We start from the raw sequence: 16,324 nt of genomic DNA on the forward strand, positions 1-16,324 counted from the left end.
TATAAATAAATATAAATACATAAATATATATATATATATATATATATTTTATTATCCATGTGTGCTACTTTTTTTATTTGTGCATATTGTTTACTTATTAAGACTTAAAAATTTTAATTAATTTAATAAATTAACTGATATATGTTTTTACAAAAGTTATTTAACAAAATAATAGTACCATATATATAATAATAATAATAATAATTTTTTATGAAATATAAGCATATATATATATATATATATATATATATTTATATATATTTATATATTTATATAATAAACAAATTAGGAAATATGTATAATGATGTAAAAAATGCAGCATGTATACATTTAAAAAAAAAAAAAAAAAAAAATTAACAAATGAACAAATAAAAAAAAAAAAAATAAGAATATCTTATATACAGGATTTCACAATAAGAAAGAAAAAAAATAACATCAATATGTTATATATGTTAAAAAGAATTTTGATATTATATATAATAACTATTGATTATATATGTATATATATTATTCATTTAAAAAAATAATAAATACAATAATTATGCATAATGCAAAATATTACATTTATACATTATATAAGGACCATATAAAAAAAATGAATATAATTATACTTGAAATAAAATATATTGTCATTCGGTTATTTTCTAACCACATATGGAAATTAAAATTCATAGCTTGTCTTCTAAAATTTATATTTTCTTGATATAACTTCTCAGTTTTGTTAACTAAAATATCTATTTTCTCTCGTCTCTCTAATATTTTCTCAATGTTTTCAATTATAATGTTTTGTATATTACTAATTTGGTTCTTAATATTATGAACATCATTGGTTTCATAATCGTTAAAAACACGCTAATAAAAAGAAATAAAAGATAATGTATACATGACATAATATATACATATATATATATATAAAACAAATAAAGGAAGGGAGTTATTTTTATGTTATGGTTTAAAAAAAAAATATATTTCTCATATTACCATATTTTCCTTCAATACGGGTTTAAATTCTTCATCCAGTGATAAGGTAATAAGATCGGATGTATTATTGAAGTTTTTAAAAAATCTAAAAAAATAAAACATAAGAAAATACACATATAAATAAATAAATATATATTATAGAGTATATATTTATAAATAACATATTTGTAGTTTTGTCTTTTTTTTTTTTTTTCATCATAAAAATAATAACTCTATATAAATATAAATAAATAAATAAATAAATATATATATATATATACACTTTTTATATATTACATTTTTGATATTTGTTCAAGAAATGCATAAGGTGTAAGAAAACCCAATTCTTTATCTGTCATTGCCATAAATGTTATACCATTTTTTATAAGCTGATGAAATACATAACTGAAAGGAAATACATACATATATATATATATATATATATATATAATATATTGGATTATTAGATATATTTATATAATTTAAAATTATTACTCATCATATATATATGATTTCCTGGATGTATGTGGTGGTATTATTTCAAGAAGTAGTCTACTTATATTAGAAAAGTTTCCTCCATATTCGGTATATTCTGCTAACACAGTCTTTTCTACATAATAATAATATAGTAAATATATAAATAAATATATATATATATATATATATATATATGTATGTATGCATTTTATCAATACATTCATAGTGATATAAAAATTATCAATTATTATTTTTTCCTTTTTTTTTTTTTTTACCTCTAGCTATTAAACCATAAATTATAGACATTTTTCTTCTCTTTTTTTATTCTTTCTATTAATCAATATACTAATATTTTTTTTATTAAAATGTATATATGATTTATATGTTCAATTCAAAATTTTTTTTTTTTCTTAATGAAATATTTTATATAGTACTATTACACATATATATTATATATATATTCGCGAATCTATATTGTGTACAAGTCTTTATACACATATATATATATATATATATATATATATATATCTTATCTTAAGTAATTAAAAAAATATATTATATATTTAAAAATATAAAGAATAGTAATAAGATATTAAATATATATATATATTACTTATACATGACAATATATACATCAAAATATTATCATATTACAAATGATTACATATAATTAAATAGTTTACAATAACATTATGAGTACATGATAAAACTTGAAAAGGAAAAGCATTTCGTGTATTATCTTAATATGAAAAAAATTTAAATATATATAATGTTAAAAAAAAAAAAAAAAATGTATCATCTGGACTATCTCAAAGTTCTGGAATTAAGCTACCATTGAATTTTTATTAATACAATAAGGTAATTCCTAAAAAAAAAAATAAAAATAATAAAATAAAAATAAATAAATAAATAAATATGGTGGATCTCTTTTTTTTTTATTTATTATTTTATTATTATTTTTTTTTTTTTTAGATTATAATAAGGAAATGTATACATATAATTATATATTTTATTTTCTTTATATTGGGTGTAATGGTATGCACAATATATAAAGATATATATTATATATATATATATATATATATATATATATATGGCAAGATGTTATGCTATATATATAATATATATAAAAATATATGTATATATTTATTTATGTATAATTTTATTATTTTTTTTTTTTAAAAGTAAAAATTTATAATGTATTATGTAATTTTTTTTTATTTTAAATTATAATACAAATTGTGGATTGACTAAAAAAAATATTAAGAAAAATATGGAAAAAATAGAACATACTTATATATATATATATATATATATAAGAGAAATATGAATTAATAGAAGTAAAATTATAATAATTGTAAATTATAGGGTTCTACATGTATAAATAAAAATATACTTTATTAAAAAATTCTTTATCTATAATATATTTTTAATTATCTTTATGTTTTATATTTTATAAATATAACAATATAATATATATATATATATATATATATATATATATATATATTTATATATTTTTATTTTTTTTGTTAAAAGAATATGCTTTTTTGTAGTAAAAATTCTGAAGAGACATACCACAATGTAATAAACAGCTTGCTATATGAAATTAAGAATTTAAAACTAGATGACAAATATTATTTCCTTATAAAACAGAAACAATTACATTGTCCTTTATTTTCATTATGTAAATTAAATTTCAGAGAAGATCCTATAATAGTGAATATAAATAAAGATACAAAAGAAGATGAAGCATTTAATTTAATATATCATAATAAAAAAATTTTAGATAAGAAAAAAAAGAAAAAAAAAAAAGAAGAGGAACTAATAAAAAATTTAACAACAGGTGATAATATTATTCAAGATGAAGAACTTATAGATAAGTTATCAAGCTTATTAAAATTAAATCATGATACAAATATAATTATTGATAATGAGAAAAATTATGATTCATTATATAAATATTATTCATTTTATGATGATGCATTTAATACTAGTCTTTATTATATACAAGATGATTATGATCTTTTATTAAATAAACATGTGAATGGTCTATATATTTTATCTATAAGCAAATATAGTAATATCTTAAAAAATATTTTAAGTGACATAATAAATAATATAAACAATGATGAATATAATTTAAAAGATCTTATTAAACAATATGTGCAAATAATATATGATCCTAGACTTATTAATGCAGATACATCTGGAAAAAGAAAAACAAAAACAATATTTATAAATGATGACATGACTATATTAAATATTATTTATAAAAATAATATATATAAAATTAAATCAAAAATAAAAGGATATCATTATGATATTAATAATAATATTATATATAATCCGTATTTGTTATTTTATAATACACAAGATGAAGGATGGTTGATTATTATAAAAAATAAAAATACAGATTTAACCAAATTTATAGAAACAACAGATTATTATGATAAAAAAAAATTATCTATAGAACAATATGATGAACTTATAAAAAAAAAAAAAAAAACAAAAAAAGAAACAAATCTATAATATTATAGACACGTGAGTGTTCTTATACAAAATATTATTTTGAAGTTTTATTTTTATAGTTATTATTATTCTAATTTTTTTTTAAAAAAATAAATAAACAAATATAAGAAAAAATTAAACATATTATATATATATATATATATATATAATATTTTAATGTGTAACGATTTTATTTTTTATTGTAAAATATAAAATAATATTTATATTTTACCCAACATTAAAAAAAAAAAAAAAAATATACATATATATTATAAACTTATATTAGGTTATAAAAATATGAATAATTATATCAACAAATAATAATGAATGATAAAAATAATAAATACTTAATGTATATATTAATAATTAAAAAATATATATGTAAAATGATATACATATGTAAATATATATATATATATATATATAATAATCATAATCCATATGCGAATTTAAAAAAAAATAAAATAAATAAATGAATATTTACTCATAAATTATTAAGTAATAATTTTAATTATTATATTTAAAATGTTTATATATTATCAAAAAAAAAAAAAAAATATATATATATATATAATATATATATAATATATATATTTATAATTATTCTTTCATTTTATTTATTATATTTATCATTTTTTATAATCCAAATTATCATCACAAATATTTAATTATATTTTATCTAGGTGTTTATTTTTATTTTTTATTTTTTTTTTTTTTTTTCATAATTTAATATTTCTTCATTATTTTTTTTTACTTTGTAAATTATTTAAAATAATGTTTTTTTTTTTAGATACTAACAGCGTATCATTATCATCATTATTAAATTTATTATCATTTTTTTTTTCTTTAGAGCTGTTCATAAATATAGACTTTTCCTTTTCATTATATTCATAACAACTATCTTCTAAATTGTTGTGACTATATGAAGTATTTTTTCTTGTAAAAAATTCGATATCCTTACGAAACGAATTAAGATCTTTATTCCTAATATTGTCTATATCATCCTTATCATATTTAAAACATTTATCAAAATTTTTTTCATCAGTATAATCACTTTTAAAGGGTTCATATGTATTATTACTAATATAACTTTCATTATTAAAACTAGTTACATCACTATCTTTTCTTTCTCTTTCTTTTAACATTTGCTCATCCTCAATATTACTATTTATATAACAATCAACTAGTTTTTCTTCCTTCATATTATCGTAATTATATTGATATTTTTCATCCTCCTTATCATGCTCAATTATCTTTCTATCATGTGTACTATCTGATTCGTTGCTATGTAAATTAAATATGGAATCTCCAAATGAATTGTAATTTATTTTGTTAGTCAATGTTTTTGAGACATTCAAATTAAAGTTATCCTTCATATAATCCTTCGCCTTCACATCACTCCCATTATCATTATTATAATTATAATTATTATCATTATTATAATTATAATTATTATCATTATTATTATTTTTATTTATATTTATGATGTTATCATTTTTTTCCTCTTTAGAAATATCCACTTCATCCTTTTTAATCGATTCATTATTCTTATTGCTTGAAGGTAATATATAAGATGCAACCTTCGACAACCAACAATTTGCACTTTCAAGATTAAGCTCATTATCATTATGATTATCATTATGATTATCATTATGATTATCACTATAATTATCATTATGATTATCATTATGATTATCACTATAATTATCATTATAATTTTTTTTATTTAATAAATTACCTTCTTGTTCATTTGTATCATTTTGTTCTTGCCCCCTCAACTTATCTGGACTATTTTCTAATGAACTTATGTAAGAAATCGAACGACTATGTTCTTTTAAATCTGCACGTTCTTCATTTATATTTTCATGTGTGCTACTACTATTATTATTAATATCATCATATGAATTAATTAGCACTGGTTTTATTTCTTCTTTACTCTTAACATCAGAAATATTATTATTATTATTATTATTATTATTATCATCATTATATAATATTTGGCTCTCTAATAAATCTCTGCCATCCTCCTCCTCTTCCTCTTCATTCTTCTTTTTATTTTTATCATTCTCACTTTTTACAAATGGTTTCTCTTTTTCTAATTCATCTTTGGCATTCCTTTTCTTTTCTTTCTTTTCTTTTTTATCTTTTTTATCTTTTTTGTTTATACCTTTCATACTTTTCTTACCTTCATTTGCCTGTTCCTTCTTTTTCTTTTTTTTCTTTTTTTTTCTTTTATGACTAGTAGCACTACCACTATAGGTTGTATTACTACAATTACTACTTATATTATTTATATTTGTATTATTTTTTTTATTTAAAGATATATCGACATTTTTCTTCTCACGATTTTGAAAGGATTCATTACCTTCAACATGAATATTATTATTATTATTATTACTACTACCATCTGTAGTTTTATTATGTGAACTTTTTATGTTGGATGTTTTTATGCTAGTGCATTTTTTTCTTTTCTTTGAAGATAAATTTTGTTCTTCATTTTTTACATCACAATAATTATTATCAATATTATTATTATCATCATCATTATTATTATTATTATTATTATTACCATTTGGATTGTCTATGTTTTGTTTATTTTCTGCAGTATCATCTTTACTTTTATTATTTGTTTTTTTCTTTTTATTATTTGAAGCATTTCTTCTTGGAGTCTTGACCTGGGCAAATATACTAGCATAGTTTCTTTTGATGTCTTTAAATGACATATTACTATCATTATAATTAAAGCTAGCGAAATTAGAAAAGCTATTTCTATAAATATTATTTTTATGTTTTATAACTTTATTTTCTTCTTTATTATCAGAATTTATATCATTTGTATTGATAATATTAAAATGGTTAGGTGATGATTTCTCATTATCATTATTATGATGGTTATCATCAATATTGTTATTAAAATTTTCTTTTTTAGTTTCATTTACATCACTTAGTTGTGTATGCCGTTTGAACATATTATCATCCTGTTCGTTATTATCATAATTATTATTTATATTATTATTCATATTGTCATTATTATTGTTATTATTTAATAATATATTTTTATTATAATCATTTATATTATTATTTGTAAGATTATTCACACTATCATCATTCATACGGTCATACTTTTTATCATCCCTTTTATCATCCATCATATCATCCATCTTGTCATTCATATCGTCATTAATATTTTCATCGTCACCTTCTCTTTCTTTTTTCTTTTTTCTCTCTTGTTGATGTAAACAGTTATATTCATTATTCCAACAATCATGTCTTCTAAAAAATGAAAAAGGTTCTTCACAACTTATTTTCTTACCATCATTATGATCTGTATGATATTCTATATAAATAAATATTAAAGCCTTCTGTAAGAAAGAAACTAAAGCGCCACTAGGTAATTTATCTCCATGGCTCATGTAATAAGGATTCTTAGAAATATTTCCTTCATTGAAAAAAGAAAAAGAAGTATGAACAAATCCGTTTTCTACTAAGTATCTATATACCAATAAATTTACTTCATCAGATGATAAATGTATTTTCATTTTATTTCTTTATATATAAAAGGATATATATAAATATATATATATGATAAAATATATTATATATATATTATATATTTTATAACTATATAATTCTTCTAATATTATATTATATTATATATATATATATATATATATATATATAATAATAATAAAATAAGCTTTTATATTATAAATATTATTATCATTTTATTAAATAAATATAAACATAAATTAACCACAAATCAATAAATATTTTATAAATATAATAAATATATATATTAAATATATAAATACTTGTATAAAATATTATAATATTTATTTTATATTTCAAAATAAAAATTTAAAATAAAATATATATAATATATATTTTTTCTAAGATATATAAAAAAAAGCCTTATTTTTTTAATATATATAAAAAATAATATAATATATATAAAATAATATTATATATATATATATTATATATGTATATATAATATTATATATATGTATAATATATGCATTAAAGAGGGTTTTTTTTTTTTTTTTTTTTTTTTTTATTTTATTTATTAATATATATTTGTTAAAAAAATTTATACTCAAATATAAAATATATCAATTAACATAATGATACAAAGTTAAATGGATATATTTTAATCATATCATATATATATTATTATTATATAATGAATTATTTATTTATTTATTTATTTATTTATTTATTTATTTTATTATTATTATTTTTTTTTAATATACATCAAAAGTTTCTATATATTTCTCTATTCTTATAAAAAAAAATATATGTAATATATAAAAAATTATCTTAGTATCATTTAATATATTTTTTATATTTTTAAAAGAAATTAAAATTTTTTTTTTTTTTTCCACTTAAATAATAAATTCACTTCTCTTTATATTTTTTCATTAGATAAATTAAGAAGTGAAAGGGTCTCAATATAAAATAAAAATGGTAAATATATTTTTGAGAAAATAATATATATATATATTATATATAGCTATTTTTAAATATCCTTTAATAGTTCTTATATTTATTAAATTACTTTTTTGAGTAAATCCTTTTTTTTTTTTATTTTACCACCATCCATTATATTTTAATATATATATTATTATTTTCCTTATTTACAATTTGAGAAATAAAATAAAACAACCCTGAATATATAATATACCTACATTTTTTAACCATCAAACAAATATAATTTTTAATATAATTGTAATATTTTATATATATATATTATATATTTTTTATGCAATTTATATAAGTGATATTTGAATATGTAAGTTGTTTTTTTTTTTTTTTTTTTTCTTTGTATATTATTTTATTGATTATAAAATAAAAAAATAAATCTTAAAAATTTATATATATTTTAATAAATAAAAATATTAACATGTGTATATATATAAATTCTTACTATATATAACACATTTGAATATATAAAAAATATAAATATATTAAAAATAATGTAAAAAAAAAAAATATATAAAGTCGGAATATATAGTATATGCATATGATTAAAAATGACGAACGGGAATAAAAAAAATAAAACAATTATATAAATATATATATATAAATATATATATATATATATTTATATATATTTATATAATTGTTCATTTTATAAACCTTTTCAGAATATTTTTTTTTAAAAAATAATGCAAGTAAGGTCTATATCTATTAATCTTGACTTGTTGCTCATCAAAAATTCCATTGAGTTTTTCATTATCTTGTGATAAGAGTAGTCCGTTGGCTGCCTGTTCATTTACAATCTATAAAATGGAAATAATAATAAATAAATGAATATATACATATACATATATATAAATATATACACACATATATACATATACATATAATATTTACACATTTGTGTTTATTTTTTACTTACTGTTTTTTTCAAGTGTAATAACATATCTGTTCCTATTTTGATAAGGCAATATTTTACAACGTCTTTATATTTCCTAACAAGATGAGGAATTAGATTTTTGGCTAGCTCTATATTTCTATAATAACTTCTAAGTAAATTCTTTCCTAGTAATAGTTTCATTGTGATACCGCCCTTATCTAATGTGCACTGATGAACATCAACATATGACAAAATAATTTGTAAATCTTTCATACAGTGTTCATATACAAGGAAAATATTAATAACCTTAGGAGAAAAGAAAAAGAAATTTTTTTTGTTAATTTTTAATTTTGATAATAATATATGGAATTCATATTCAAATCCATTTCTATGATCTATACTATTTCTTCTTGTACTTCTTCTTTTATGTTTTCTTCCTTTATCAAATGCATCTGCCCATGCTTTTATAGGATTCATTCTAACTTTTTTAATAGCAAAATCAGCTGATAAATCTAGAATAGATGTAAGTGTTAATAAACATTCACCAGATATAAAACCATTTACATATAATTTTTTATATAATTCTCTACATGTATTAAATATCATAATATATAATTCTCCTTCTCTTTCTTTTCTTATCATTCTTTTTTTCATTGTATTATAATTAATATAATCTCGTTTCTTATTAGCTTTTTCTTTATTAACATAACTCTCATGACTTCTAGCTCTTCTCAATTCATTAAATAATTTATTTTTTATTCTTATTTTCGGTTTCTTCAAAAAACTATAAAAAGGTATACCTCCATGTTTTTTTTGACACATTTCTTCAATACATTCAAAATTTATAGTTTGATCAGTATCATATCTATGTGCAGTAAAATCAGCTGTATTATTTCGTGGTAAACTACAATTTTCATTTTCAAATTCAAAATTGTCTTTTCTATTTTCATTTTCATTTTCATTTTCATTTTCATCCTTTCTTATGTTATTACTACTAGAATAGGAGTTTTCATTATATGCTTGTTTTTTCATATTTTTTTTATCATATATATTTTTTTTTTTTTTTTTTTTTTTATTATCAGTATGATATTTATGAACATGCTCATGATAATGCTCACATTTTTTTGGTTTTGAAGTGCACTGACCAAAATTGAAACCCCCTGAACATGCACTACAAGAAGATTTATTATTAATTCTATTAAATAATTTTAAACTTCTCTTTTTCTTTTTATCCATTTCATTATTTAATAAAACAGGACTCTTTCCATTTGTTGCCTTAGTTGAAATATTCCAATATGAAGAATGTTTTTTTGAACTTTTTTTTGAATTATATTTTTTATCATTATTAAAAAAATTTATAATATTATTATCTTCATTCTGTAGAGCAAATAAATTTTGATATGTTAAATATTCATTGAAATTAGCTTCCTTTTCTTTATTATAATGACTACTATTATTATTAATATCATCACATTTATCACAATTGTCATTACTTATATTTTTATTGTCATTACTTATATTTTTATTGTCATCATTATAAAGAACATCAACCGAGATTGTGTTTGTATTTTCATTTGTATTGATTTTTTTTTTTATCATATCTCTATCATCATTAGATATATCAATAGGAATTTTAACTATAAAATTATCGCTCATAATTAACTCTTTATTTGTTTCATCTAAATTTAAAATTTCTTTTGAATCATAATAATCACTTTTATCATCAATTTTTTTCTTTATATCTTTATATTCATTTAATAAGTTTACATCTTCTTTAGTTTTATTACCATAATTTATATTACTTATATCATCTGATTCTACTTCGACTTCTTCTACATCTGCATCATTATCACTACAATCATTGTTATGTATTTTGTTATTATTATTATTTTTTTTTTTTATACTTTTTTCTTTATTTTTTTTAAAATCTTCTTCTTCGCTACTATCAGGATTATTATTATCAATATGTTCATCGTCTTCACTATCATCTACTCTAAATGATAAGAAATTTTTCTTTTTATCTCTATCATCTGGATCATAATTTTTATTTATTATTTTTTTTTTTTTTTTTTTTTTTTGATCTTTACTATATGGATCTTCCTGTTCCATACTACTTTTAATTAATAAATTATCACTTAAGGTCTTTGGCAAATGTGTTGCATGTTCAATTAATCTAAGATTATATTTCGGATTAAATGTTTCTTTATTACTATTAACAATATTATCTATAACATTAAAATTTTCTTCTTTCTCTGTTCTTGCTCTTTTAAATTCTCTATAATTCATTTTTTTAATTAATTTGTCATAGTCCTTTACAGCTATTTTATCAAAATTAAATGCATTCAAGTTTTTTATTTTTATATGATCTAATGCTTTATCAGAGCATGATGATCCATTATCTGTAAATTCATTTAGATTATTGCTGAAATGATCGAAATTTTTAGATGATAAAGATCTATTGAGATTATTATAATTATGATCTTCATCATCATAACTACTATAATAATTATCATTATTTCTTATTACATTAATTCTCATTTCTCCTTTATAGGTATTTTCAACACTAAGCTTTCTACTAATAAAATTTAAACTTCTATATCTATTATTATTATTATTATTATTATTTATATTATTTATATTATTATAATAATTATAACCACCATATATATTACTCATATTATTATATGTATTTTTATTTAAATAACTATATACATCACTAGTATCTTCATTTGCTGTTAAGTCATTAAGATAATTACTTTTATCTCTCAAATTTTCATATACACTTTTTTTAGCACTTAAATTGATACTTTCATTATCTTCAAAATTTTTTCCTTTCTTATAATATTCATCATAATGTAATTTACTAAGATTTGTATTGTTATGTGTATGGATATATATATTATTATTATTATCATCATTTTGTTTATTTTTTTCATCATTTTGTTTATTTTTTTCATCATTTTTTTCATTTTTTTCATTTTTTTCATTTTTTTCATTTTTTTCATCATTTCTTTCATTTCTTTCATTTTTTTCATTTCTTTCATTTTTTTCATTTCTTTCATTTCTTTCATTTTTTGTACTATTACCTCTCTTATTTTTGAATCCATCCTTTTGACATACAATATAATTTTCATTGCTCTCATTAGCTTCATTCATGATCCTACCCTTCATATCACAATTCAATATTGCACTCTTTTCAGCTTTATTATTTTTCCTGGTTTTTTTTTCATTAGATGAATAATCATCAAAACTCTCTATAACAGTCTGAGAGTCATAACCTCGCTCCCAGAAAGATATGTCACATGTACGTATATCCTGAAGACATGTATATATATCAGGTAATCTTAAATCAAACTCACCATATTTATTCATCTTCCTCCAATATAGCTCAGGTACTATTTTACTAGAGAAATGTAAAATATTTGTTCCTTTAAATAGCCAATAATTTTTTAAATTCTTTTTTCTTATATAAAAATTATAATCTATCATTTTTAATACCTTTTCTAAATATACAATACGAAAAGGATTAGGAGGATATATATTTAAAAATCTATATAACCATTCAAATGTTAAACCTTGAATTGTTAGTATTAATAATACACTACCACTTATATAATAAGCTAACTCTTTTGTTAGTTTTTCATTTATTTTATTCTCTGCTTCTATACGTAATCCTAATACTAACACAATACCACCTCTTAAACCACCCCATATTAATAACATAATTTCTTTACAATTCACTTCATATCCTATTTTTGAAAGAAATGGTGTAAATATTAATATCATAACAGTACGTGCTATTAATAAATATACATATGTCAAAGCAATATATAAAAAAAAATATAAATTATCTTTAAATACATTCTCCATCATTCCAAAAGATATAATACCAGATATAATAAAAATACTAGAATTACCCATTAATGCTAATAATTCTACAATTTCTTTATGTTTTCTTTGAGCTATCTCATCTAAAGCTATATGACCATATGCATTAATAAATAAACCATAACATACAATTGATAATGGACCTGATAAATTCAAATAATATTCAGATACAAAATAACACAAATAACACATTGTTATGGTTGCCAAACATTGATTATAATAATGTTTTCTATATAAATTTATCCAAGCAAATGTAATCATAGCCATACCAATACCAAAAACAGGACTTAAAAATAATAATTTCACAAACAACACAGCATACTGAGATGTATTCGCTTTATATCCTATAGTTAAATAAAAAAAAAATTGAAATAATAACACGGAACTACCGTCATTTATTAAAGATTCTACATGAAACATAGAACTTATTTTTGACGGGGCATCTACAACACCTAATATAGATAACACTGCTACAGGATCGGTCGAAGATAATATAGATGCTAATAAAAAACTACTAGATAAAGGACTCTGTTCTTGTCTATACATAAAAGAATAATAAAATAATATACCTAATATACCTACTTGTAAACCTACACCAACAACTGCTAAACCTATTCCTCCATATAAAAAATTTTTAAATGCATAATAATTTATATCTTGAGTAGCTTCATATAATAATATTGGTAAAAGAACAAAATATAAAACAGAAGAATCAATATTTCTAGCATTAATTATAGATTTATGTAATGTATTCTCTTCAAACATATTGAAATTTTTAGCTATCACATAAGTAATCATTCCATATAAAAACCATATAACTGATACTGGGATATTAAATTTATGAATTTTTGATAATATAAATTGTAACATAGTAGCTGATATGAAGATAAAACAAAAAAATATTATACCTTCAGAAACTTCGTTAGAAGCTGTTGGCATCTGGTTTTTATTACCATCATCTGAATCGTCAAATTCGTCCAATTCGTCATAATCATCATAATCATCAGAATTATCAGAATTATCAGAATTATCTGAATTGTCACTATATGATTCATTTCTCTCTTTATCTTCTCTTTTTCCTCTCGCATCCTTTCTTTTTATTTCTTGTAATATTCTATATCTTTTTTTTTCACTAAAAGAATTATCAACATCTTTTATATTTCTAACATTTGAGGACATAGCACCAAAGATATATAAATTATTTATTTTCATATAATTAATTTTATTACATATATAACACGTGTCATGATTATAATAATTATTATTATTATGATATGTATCTAAAAAATTATTTTCTATATTTAAAATTCCATCTTTTTTCATATTAAAAATATACATATATATATAACTCCCACATTTTTCTTTAACAAAATTATTAATACTAAAAAGAGCAGCTATCCATTTTGTTTCATCATTATTATTATATTCATAAAAATATTTTTCCTTCAATAAACTAACATCATTCTTTTTAAATAAACACAAAAATAATACAATCAATATTATTTTAATTAAACTAACTCGCCATATTCTTCTATTCTCTTTTATATTACCTTCCTTTTTTTCATTTCCATAATATAAGCTACTCGTCTCAACATAAGTCATTTTTTCATTCTCATATAAATATTGTTATGTGTAAAAAATATATATATCAAATAATATATATATATATTATATTTTTTCACAAAATTCTGTTCTCTTTATAAATCATTTCGTCCTTAACGAAAAAAAATAAAAATAAATAAATAAATAAATATATATATATTTATATATATTTATATAAAAATACATATATTAGTACCATAAAATTATATTAAAGCATATAAAAAATATACTAACAAAAAATCATACTAATTCTATATAAAAAAAAAAAAAAAAAAAATTGTCTAATTTTCGGCATAAATAAAATAAATAAGTACATGAATGAATAAATCTATTATATAATATATATATATATATATATATATATATATATATATATATATATATATATATATTTACTTATTTATTTAATTGTATACACATTTTAATTTATTTTTATAAAAAAAACACAAAATATAAAAATTTTCAGCTAATTTGAAAAACATAACTAAATTCAAAAATTAAGAGATACAAACATATAAATATATAAATATATACATATATATATGTATCTTCTCTTTTTTTATTTTTTTCTAAATAATATAAAATAAAATATAAGTAGATAAACTAACATAATAATATATATACTACTAAATGATTTTTCTTATATATATATAAACTATACAAAAATATATATATATATTTATATAAACACCATCTAGATATTTTATATATATATAATATATACGACGTAGTCTTAATTCTATATTTTATATGATATAAATAAATATATACATAGTATTTATATTTTAATTTTTTTTTTTATTTCTTTCTTAAATAAAATGAAAATATTTAAATAGTAACATACACATATAAAAATATGGAAAAATATATATATATATATGATAATTAAATACCTTTATTCAAAATAACAAAAAAAATAAAAATATATATATAAATTAAACAAAATAAATATAAAAGTGAAAAATTAATAAATATTATTATTATAATTATATATAAATAAAAAAAAAAAAAAATTATTTTTCATATATTATATATATATATATATATATATATATATATTTAAAGTTTTGAAGAAACTCCTTGAGATACAATAAAGTGGACAACATATAAAAAATATTTAAACATATTTAATAATAATCCTATGTAATAAAATATTATAAAATGAAGAATTAAAACAAAAAAAAAAATAAAAAAAAAAAATAATAAAATAAAATTATTAATAATAATAATAATTATTATTATTTTTATTATGTATATTTATATATTTATTAATTTATATGCTTATAATAATATAAAAATCTATACATAACTATTATTTATATATATAATATTATTATATAAATAAATACATTTTTTTTTTTTTTTTTTAAACAAAATACTAGGAAAAAAAAAATATATATATATAAAATATATTATATATATATATATATTAAATATATATTATATGTATGTATATATTTTTTTCTTTTTTGAATAATATTAAGTCTATATTATGTACATATAATATAAATATTATAATATATAAAT

General features: G+C 17.8%; 4 protein-coding genes across 5 annotated transcripts; 1 reads left to right on the forward strand and 3 right to left on the reverse strand.

The window, feature by feature from the left end:
• Positions 1-564: 564 nt before the first annotated feature.
• PGSY75_1303200 (putative SNARE protein) lies at positions 565-1,743 on the reverse strand (the record flags this gene model as incomplete). 2 transcript variants are annotated; one of them, XM_018787097.1, is made up of 5 exons in its annotated part: positions 565-852; positions 982-1,066; positions 1,258-1,365; positions 1,456-1,570; positions 1,713-1,743. In XM_018787097.1, 5 exons carry the CDS (start codon positions 1,741-1,743, stop codon positions 565-567), a joined length of 627 nt encoding a protein of 208 aa, XP_018639840.1. The 2 variants fall into 2 exon arrangements, with proteins under 2 accessions (XP_018639840.1, XP_018639839.1); XM_018787098.1 differs by lacking the exon at positions 1,258-1,365.
• A 1,236-nt stretch (positions 1,744-2,979) lies between these two features.
• PGSY75_1303300 (hypothetical protein) lies at positions 2,980-3,969 on the forward strand (the record flags this gene model as incomplete). The annotated part of the gene is made up of 1 exon (XM_018787099.1): positions 2,980-3,969. One exon carries the CDS (start codon positions 2,980-2,982, stop codon positions 3,967-3,969), a length of 990 nt encoding a protein of 329 aa, XP_018639841.1.
• Positions 3,970-4,688: 719 nt separating this feature from the next.
• On the reverse strand, positions 4,689-7,487 carry PGSY75_1303400 (hypothetical protein; the record flags this gene model as incomplete). Its single annotated transcript, XM_018787100.1, has 1 exon — positions 4,689-7,487. One exon carries the CDS (start codon positions 7,485-7,487, stop codon positions 4,689-4,691), a length of 2,799 nt encoding a protein of 932 aa, XP_018639842.1.
• A 1,587-nt stretch (positions 7,488-9,074) lies between these two features.
• On the reverse strand, positions 9,075-14,797 carry PGSY75_1303500 (sodium/hydrogen exchanger, Na+, H+ antiporter; the record flags this gene model as incomplete). The annotated part of the gene is made up of 2 exons (XM_018787101.1): positions 9,075-9,230; positions 9,350-14,797. The coding sequence occupies 2 exons, from the start codon at positions 14,795-14,797 to the stop codon at positions 9,075-9,077; spliced, it is 5,604 nt and encodes a 1,867-aa protein (XP_018639843.1).
• Between the last annotated feature and the right edge of the window lie 1,527 nt (positions 14,798-16,324).

This window comes from Plasmodium gaboni, chromosome 13, assembly GCF_001602025.1.
Source record: "Plasmodium gaboni strain SY75 chromosome 13, whole genome shotgun sequence".
Taxonomy (NCBI): domain Eukaryota; phylum Apicomplexa; class Aconoidasida; order Haemosporida; family Plasmodiidae; genus Plasmodium; species Plasmodium gaboni.